General features: G+C 51.6%; 1 protein-coding gene across 1 annotated transcript; it reads right to left on the bottom strand.

Annotated features, from left to right (window-relative positions):
* Positions 1-2,193: 2,193 nt before the first annotated feature.
* Positions 2,194-7,124, bottom strand: LOC141375443 (uncharacterized). Its single transcript, XM_073908899.1, has 2 exons — positions 6,102-7,124; positions 2,194-5,999 (listed from the first exon to the last, which is right to left on the bottom strand). Exons 1-2 carry the CDS (start codon positions 6,818-6,820, stop codon positions 5,912-5,914), a joined length of 807 nt encoding a protein of 268 aa, XP_073765000.1. The 5' UTR covers positions 6,821-7,124; the 3' UTR covers positions 2,194-5,911.
* Positions 7,125-8,770: the final 1,646 nt, after the last annotated feature.

Genomic DNA, 8,770 nt, shown 5'->3' with positions numbered 1-8,770 from the left:
CTCCCTGGACATGCAGCATAGGCAACAGGGTGCCCCCTTGCCCTCCACCCAGGGGCCTCTGACACCAGCAAGCTACCCAGGGGTCCACCTTCTGCCCGTACTTGCAATATAGGCCCCAGGGTGCCCCTTGGCCCTCCACCTAGGGGCCTCTGAAACCAGCAAGCTACCCAGGGGTCCTCCTCTCTTCCTGGACTTGCAGAATAGGCCCCACGGTACCAACTGGCCCTCCACCCAGGGGCCTCTGACCCCAGCAATCTACCCAGGGGTCCACCTCTCTTCCTGTACTTGCAGGATAGGCCCCAGGGTGCCCCCTGGAACTCCACCTAGGGGCCTTTGACCCCAGCAAGCTACCCAGGGGTCCACCTCTCTTCTTGGACTTGCATTATAGGTCCCAGGGTGCCCCCCTTGCCCTCCACATAGGAGCCTCTTACCCCAGCAAGCTACCCAGGGGTCCACCTCTTTCCCTGGACTTGCCGTATAGGCCCCAAGGTGCCCCCTGACCCTCCACCTAGGGGCTTCTGACCCCAGCAAGCTACCCAGGGGTCCACCTCTCTCCCTAAACTGGCAGTATAGGCTCAGGGGTGCCCCCTGGCACTCCACCTAGGGGCCTTTGACCCCAGCAAGCTACCCAGGGGTCCACCTCTCTCCAGGGACTTGCAATAGAGGCCCCAGGGTGCCCCTGGCCCTCCACCTAGGGGCCTCTGACCCCAGCGAGCTACCCAGGGGTCCAACTCTCTCCCTGGACTTTCAGCATAGGCCCCAAGGTGCCCCCCCTGGCCCTCCACCTAGGGGCCTCTGACCCCAGCAAGCTACCCAGAGGTCCATCTCTCTCCCTGGACTTGCAACATAGGCCCCAGGGTGCCCCCTGGCCCTCCACCCAGGAGCCTCTGACCCCAGCAAGCTACCCAGGGGTCCACCTCTCTCCCTAGACTTGCAGTATAAGCCCCAGGGTGCCCCTTGGCGCTCCACCTAGGGGCCTCTGACCCCAGCAAGCTACCCAGGGTCCAACTCTCTCTGGACTTGCAGCATAGGCCCCAGGGTGCCCCCCCTGGCCCTCCACCTATGGGCTTCTGACCCCAGCAAGCTACCCAGAGGTCCAACTCTCTCCCTGGACTTGCAGTATAGGCCCCAGGGTGCCCCCTTGCCACCATCCAGGGGCTTCTGACCCCAGCAAGCTACCCAGGGGTCCACCTCTCCTCCTGGACTTGCAGGATAGGCCCAAGGGTGCCCTTGGCCGTCCACCTAGGGGTGTTTGACACCAGCAAGCTACCCTGGGGTCCACCTCTCTCCCTGGACTTGCCGTATAGGCCCCAAGGTGCCCCTTGACCCTCCACCTAGGGGCCTCTGACCCCAGCAAGCTACCCAGGGGTCCACCTCTTTCCCTAAACTGGCAGTATAGGCCCGAGGGTGCTTCCCTGGCCCTCCACCTCGGGGCTTCTGACCCCAGCAAGCTACCCTGGGGATCACATCTCTTCCTGGACTTGCAGCATAGGCTCCAGGGTGCCCCCCTGGCCCTCCACCTAGGGGCCTCTGACCCCAGCAAGCTACCCAGGGGTCTATCTCTCTCCCTGGACTTGCCGTATAGGCCCCAAGGGTGATCCCTGATCCTCCACCTAGGGGCCTCTGACCCCAGCAAGCTACCCAGGGGTCCAGCTCTCTCTCTGGACTTGCACTAGAGGCCCCAGGGTTTCCCCCTGGCCCTCCACCTAGGGGCCTCTGACCCCAGCAAGCTACCCAGGGGTCTACCTCTCTCCCTGGACTTGCCGTATAGGCCCCAAGGGTGATCCCTGATCCTCCACCTAGGGGCCTCTGACCCCAGCAAGCTACCCAGGGGTCTACCTCTCTCCCTGGACTTGCCGTATAGGCCCCAAGGGTGATCCCTGATCCTCCACCTAGGGGCCTCTGACCCCAGCAAGCTACCCAGGGGTCCACCTCTCTCTTTTTACTTGCAGTATAGGCCCCAGGCTGCCCCCTGGCCCTCCACCTAGGGGCCTCTGACCCCAGCAAGCTACTCAGGGGTCAACCTCTCATCCTGGACTTGCAGGATAAGCCCTAGGGTGCCCCCTGGCCCTCCACCCAGGGGCCTTTGACCCCAGCAAGCTACCCAGTGGTCCACATCTCTCCCTGGACTTGCAGTATAGGCTCCAGGGTTCAATTCAATTCAGCTTTATTTGTATAGCGCTTTTACAATGTAGATTGTGTCAAAGCAGCTTCACATAAATGGTCATAGTAACTGGAACAGTGTGGTTCAGGTTTTAGTGTTTAAGTTCAGTTCAGTTCAGTTTAGCTCTGTTCAGTGTGATTTAATCATTACTGAGAGTTCAAACACTGAAGAGCAATTTCATCGATGCGTAGCTCTACCAATCCTGAACCATGCGAGGCAGTGGCGACAGCGGAGAGGGAAAAAAAACTTCACCTGATGGGAGTGAAGAAAAAAAACCTTGAGAGAACCAGACTCAGTTGGGCACGACCATTTTAATTTCTCCGCTGGCCAAAAGTCTTGTGCAGAACTTCATTCGCCGTGGTTTATGCTGGAAGATGGCCTCAATGAAGACTCGTCTGTCCCTGGAGCGTCGCTGGAATCAGACTCATGTTCTCCACTCCCCACGACCATCAGCGCAGCAGCAGCTCAGGATATGGCCTGGTCCCGGATATGGAATCCTTGGTATCATCACGTCGCTGGTCTTGGATCCAATCAGTGACTCCGCCTAATCTGAGGACCTCGGGATGAGTATCCCCAGGTGAAAATAGAGAATAAAGAGAATAATTAGCGTAGCTGCTGTTCATAGTGTATATAAGCAAGATGTAGAAGCCAGTGTGGAACCCGCTAGGTGATGCATTGAGTGTATGCTTTACTAAACAGATAGGTCTTTAATCTAGTTTTGAACTGGGAGAGTGTGTCTGAGCCTCGGACATTACCAGGAAGGCTATTCCAGAGTGTAGGAGCCATGAAAGAGAAGGCTCGACCTCCTATACTTGATTTTGCTATTCTAGGTACTACCAGAAGCCCTGAATTTTGAGATCTTAAAGAGCGAGTTGGTTCGTAGCGAGACAGAAGGTTGGTTAGATAAACAGGAGCTAGATTATTTAGAGCTTTATAGGTGAGAAGTAATATTTTAAATTCAATACGAAATTTAACAGGCAGCCAGTGTAAGGAGGATAAAATTGGGGTTATATGATCATATTTTCTAGACCTGGTCAGAACTCTGGCTGCTGCATTTTGTACTAATTGAAGTTTGTTAATAGAGGATGCTGGGCAGCCAGCAAATAGAGCATTACAGTAATCCAGTCTCGAAGTCATAAAAGCATGGACTAGCTTTTCTGCATCTGAGATGGATAGCATATTTCGTAATTTAGCGATATTTCTCAGATGAAAGAAGGCAGTTTTTGTGACATGGGATATATGGTTTTTAAAAGTTAGATTGCTGTCTAATATGACACCCAGATCTTTTATAGTAGAGCTAAAGCTAACTTTGTATCCCTCTAATTGTAAATTGAGTTGCGAGATCTGCTGTGTGCAAGATTTAGGCCCAATAAGTAATAATTCTGTTTTGTCTGAGTTTAAGAGAAGAAAATTGTTGGTCATCCAGTCTTTGATGTCTTTGATACACTCAGTTAGTTTAGAAAGTTCAGACGTCTCGTCAGGTTTAGTGGAAATATATAATTGAGTATCATCTGACTAGCAGTGAAAGCTGATCCCATGTCTTCTAATAATGTCTCCCATAGGTAGCATGTAAATTGTAAACAGTAAAGGGCCTAAAACTGATCCTTGAGGCACCCCATACTTTACTGGGCAGATTTGTGAAGGCTGTCCATTAAGATTTACAAACTGGTAGCGGTCAGTTAAGTATGACTTAAACCATTGTAGAGCCTGTCCCTGGACACCTGTAGACTTTAAACGATTTATGAGGATATTGTGGTCAATGGTATCAAATGCCGCACTAAGATCGAGTAAAACTAATAGCGAGACGCACCCTCGGTCAGCAGCTAAGAGTAAATCGTTGGTTATTTTCACTAAGGCGGTTTCTGTACTGTGGTGAGCCCTGAAACCTGACTGAAACACTTCAAAAATATTGTTCGTCTGCAGATAAGAGCATAATTGAGTGGAAACAACTTTTTCTAGTATTTTAGACATAAATGGAAGATTTGAAATCGGCCTATAGTTAGCTAAGTTGTTGGTGTCTAGTTGCGGTTTCTTAATAATAGGCTTAATAACAGCTAGCTTGTAAGAGTTTGGAACATGGCCTATAGATAAAGAAGAGTTGATAATGTTAAGAAGAGGTTCTCCTATAGCAGGTAGCAGCTCTTTCAGTAATTTTGTTGGAATTGAGTCCAGCATACACGTAGCTGGTTTAGAGCTATTTATAATTTTTACTAACTCTTCATGTTCTATGATTTTGAAGCAGTGTAGGTTATTATTATGATTTAATGAAATATTTACAGGATTTAGAGTATAAGCCGGTGCAGAAAGTTTGGCATCTCCTATTTTCTGTCTAAAGCCTTCTATTTTATTACTGAAAAAATTCATGAAATCATCACTACTAATTTGCGGTGGAGTAGTTTGTTCCAAGGATGACCGATTATTTGCTAATTTAGAGATGGTGTTAAATAAAAATCTAGGATTGTTATGATTATTTTCTATCAGTTTGCGCAGGTGCTCGGTCCTGGCAGATTTTAGAGCCCTCCTATAGCTGGACATACTGTCTTTGTACGCAATTCTAAAGACCTCTAAATTAGTTTTTTTCCATTTACGTTCCAGGGCGCGGGTTGCTGTTTTGAGCGCACGAGTATGACTATTATACCATGGTATAGTTTTAATCTCTCTAGCCTTTTTTAATTTGATGGGTGCCACAGTATTTAGTGTGCTAGTAAAGATGGCATCCATACTGCTGGTTACTACATCAAGATCATTTGAGTTTGCGGGTGCATTACGAAATAGAGAGAGATCAGGTAAGTTATTTATAAATTCATCTTTAGTTGACGGAACAATAGTTCTACTAGGGCGGAGTATTGGAGCGGGTTTGCTGATTTCAGGTAAACATAGCTTATATAGTAAGAGGTAGTGATCTGTAATATCATCACTTTGTGGTATAATGTCTACGTCAATAACCTCGATTCCATAAGACAGAATTAGATCTAATGTATGCTTTAAGCGATGGGTTGGACCCACAACGTTTTGCTTTATCCCAAGTGAGTGTATTAAATCCATAAACGCGAGCCCTAATGTATCATTAGCGTCATCTATGTGGATGTTAAAGTCACCTACAATTAGCATTTTATCAGTTTTGACTAGTAAGTCAGAAATAAAATCAGAAAATTCTTTTAGAAATTTGACATAGGGTCCTGGGGGTCTATATATGGTGATTAAAGCGAGAGATAACATAGGTTTTTGTATAGTATGTGGAAGCTGAACATTAAGCGATAATACTTCAAAAGAGCTAAACATAAGTTCGTTTCTCTGTTTAATATTAAGGAAATCACTAAAGATTGATGCAACTCCACCACCACGACCAGTTTGACGAGCCTCATGTTTATATAAGAATCCTGGAGGAGTTGCTTCATTTAAGCAAATATAGTCATTTTGTTTCAGCCAGGTTTCAGTGAGACAGAGTACATTAAGATTGTTTTCTGTTATTATTTCATTAATGATAAGTGCTTTAGGTGCAAGTGACCTGATGTTTAGGAGACCAAGTTTTACGAAATTTGTATTTTCACTTTCTACTGGTTTTTCTGGTTTGATTCTTACTAGATTTTTCCTGGAGCACACAGTACGTTTATTTCTTAATCTAATAATACGAGGAACAGACACAGTCTCTATAGGATTCGCCAGATATGCGTTACTGATGTTTAAGTGGGGTGAACAAGAGTCTAGGTGGCTATAGTGTGAATTTTGTGAATTTTTACCTGCTAGTCAGATGGTGCGAAGTAGTCTGGAGATGTTGTCCGACAGGAGTTCAGCTCCGGCTCGACTGGGGTGCAGGCCGTCAGGACGGAAGAGCCTAGGACGCTCCCAGAAAAGATTCCAGTTATTAGCAAAGAGCAATTTTTGTTCTTTACACCATGTTATTAGCCATTCATTCAAAGCTAAAAGTCTACTGAACCTTTCATTTCCTCGGCGGTAGGTAGGAAGCGGCCCAGAAACGATGATCTGCGTGGCGGGCGAGGTGCGTCGAACCGTCTCGATCAGGCTCCTGAAGTCCTTCTTCAGGATCTCCGACTGCCGGAGCCCGGTGTCGTTTGTCCCCACGTGGAGGACAACGGCACCAGGGCTCTCGGCAGCGCCCAGGATGGTTGGAATCTGTGTAGAAATATTTTTCACACGGGCACCAGGAAAGCAGAAAGTACGTACTTTATTACCTTTTGAGGAGGCGGCACGGACGTGACGAACGATCGAGTCACCGATGATGGCCACATCGGGACCCGACTCGCGGAGAGGGGAGAAGCGGTTCTCCGTGGAGATCTCGAACACAGGCGGAGACGTTCTGCCCCGGGATCTGGGAAGCACCTTGCGCGGCTGCACCCAGGCGCCGTGGTAGCCGGGTGTCGGCGTGAACGACGCCTGGCTGAGCCGCGCCCCGGGTGCGCTGGGCCTGGACAGAGAAGGACGCGGGGTTGAGGTAGAGGGAATGATGTGGTTGTAATTTCCACGTACCTTAGGTGATGAGACGGCCTTAGCATTAGGTACGGCGAGAAGCCGATCCCGTAGCTGCGACCGTCTTACCACCAGCGCGCGGATCTGGGACTCCACTTCTTCCAGCTCCAGCTCCAACGCCTCCATCGATGCTTCTCCTGCACACAAGGACAGAGACGAAAGCGACATTTTACGGGGTAAAGAGCAAAGCCAGTAAGTCAAAAGTGTATGGTTAAAGAGGTCGGTAGCTTTAGCTGACCAGCGGCGCTAGCAGGCTAAAGCTACAAACAACAGGCGGATGCTCGAGGGACAGACCGTTTTTAAAGCAGTTTTGTTTGTATAAATGTATTAAGGGTTTGGTCACCCTAAGTAGGAGAGACAAATACGTAGCGAATGAGGAAGAACTTAATGATTAAGATTTAAATTGCGAGTAAATAGCAAGTCCAAACTTCAAGCACACAGTGTGTGACCGAACGGAGACAGTGACGCCAGTGCCCCCAGACCCTCCACCTAGGGGCCTCTGACACCAGCAAGCTACCCAGGGGTCCACCTCTCTCCCTGGACTTGCAGTAGAGGCCCACGGGTGCCCCCTGGTGCTCCACCTAGAGGCTTTTGACACCAGCAAGCTACCCAGGGGTCCACCTCTCTCCCTGGACTTGCAGTAGAGGCCCAGGGGTGCCCCCTGGCGCTCCACCTACGGGCCTCTGACTCCAGCAAGCTACCCAGGGGTCCACCTCTCTCCCTGGACTTGCAGTAGTGGCCCAGGGTGCCCCCTGCCCCTCCACCCAGGGGCCTCTGAACCCAGCAAGCTACCTAGGGGTCCACCTCTCTCCCTAAACTTGCAGTATAAGCCAAAGGGTGCCCCTTGGCCCTCCACCTAGGGGCCTCTGACCCCAGGAAGCTACCCAGGGGTCCAGCTCTCTCCCTGGACATGCAGTATAGGCAACAGGGTGCCCCCTTGCCCTCCACCCAGGGGCCTCTGACACCAGCAAGCTACCCAGGGGTTCACCTCTCTGCCCGTACTTGCAATATAGGCCCCAGGGTGCCCCTTGGCCCTCCACCTAGGGGCCTCTGAAACCAGCAAGCCACCCAGGGGTCCTCCTCTCTTCCTGGACTTGCAGAATAGGCCCCACGGTACCAACTGGCCCTCCACCCAGGGGCCTTTGACCCCAGCAAGCTACCCAGGGGTCCACCTCTCTCCCTGGACTTGCAGTATGGGCCCCAGGGTGCCCCTTGGCCTTTTACCTAGGGGCCTCTGACCCCAGCAAGCTACCCAGGGATCCACCTCTCTTCCTGGACTTGCAGCATAGCCCCGGGGTGCCCCCTTGGCCCTCCACCTAGGGGCTTCTGACCCCAGCAAGTTACCCAGAGGACCACATCTCTCCTTGGACTTGCAGTGGAGGCCCAGGGCTGCCCCCTGGCGCTCCACATAGGGGCCTCTGACTCCAGCAAGCTCCCCAGGGGTCCGCCTCTCTCCCTGGACTTGCAGCAGATGCCCCAGAGTGCCCCCTTGCCCTCCACCCAGGGGCCTCTGACACCAGCAAGCTACCCAGGGGTCCACCTCTCTCCCTGGACTTGCAGTATGGGCCCCAGGGTGCCCCTTGGCCTTCCACCTAGGGTCCTCTGACATCAGCAAGCTACCCAGGGGTTCACCTCTCTTCCTAGACTTGCAGCATAGGCCCCAGGGTGCCCCCTGGCCTTCCACCTAGGGGCCTCTGACCCCAGCAAGCTTCCCAGGGGTCCACCTCTCTCCCTGGACTTGCAATATAGGCCCCAGGGTGCCCCCTGGCCCTCAACCTAGGGGCCTTTGACCCCAGTAGGTTACCCAGGGGTCCACCTCTCTAACTGGACTTGCAGGATAGGCTCCAGAGTGCCCCCTTGCCCTCCGCCCAGGGGCATCTGACCCCAGCAAGCTCCCCAGGGGTCCGCCTCTCTCCCTGGACTTGCAGCAGAGGCACCAGGGTGCCCCCTTGCCCTCCACCCAGGGGCCTTTGACACCAGCAAGCTACCCAAGGGTCCAACTCTCTAACTGTACTTGCAATATAGGCCCCAGTGTGCCCCTCTGGCCCTCCACCTAGGGGTTTCTGACCCCAGCAAGCTACCCAGGGGTCCAACTCTCTCCAAGGACTTGCAGTAGAG

The sequence above is a fragment of the Danio rerio genome, chromosome 7 (genome assembly GCF_049306965.1).
Source record: "Danio rerio strain Tuebingen ecotype United States chromosome 7, GRCz12tu, whole genome shotgun sequence".
NCBI lineage: Eukaryota > Metazoa > Chordata > Actinopteri > Cypriniformes > Danionidae > Danio > Danio rerio.
The sequence above is the reverse complement of the archived record's forward strand: the minus strand, read 5'-3'. Positions and strand labels throughout refer to the sequence as shown.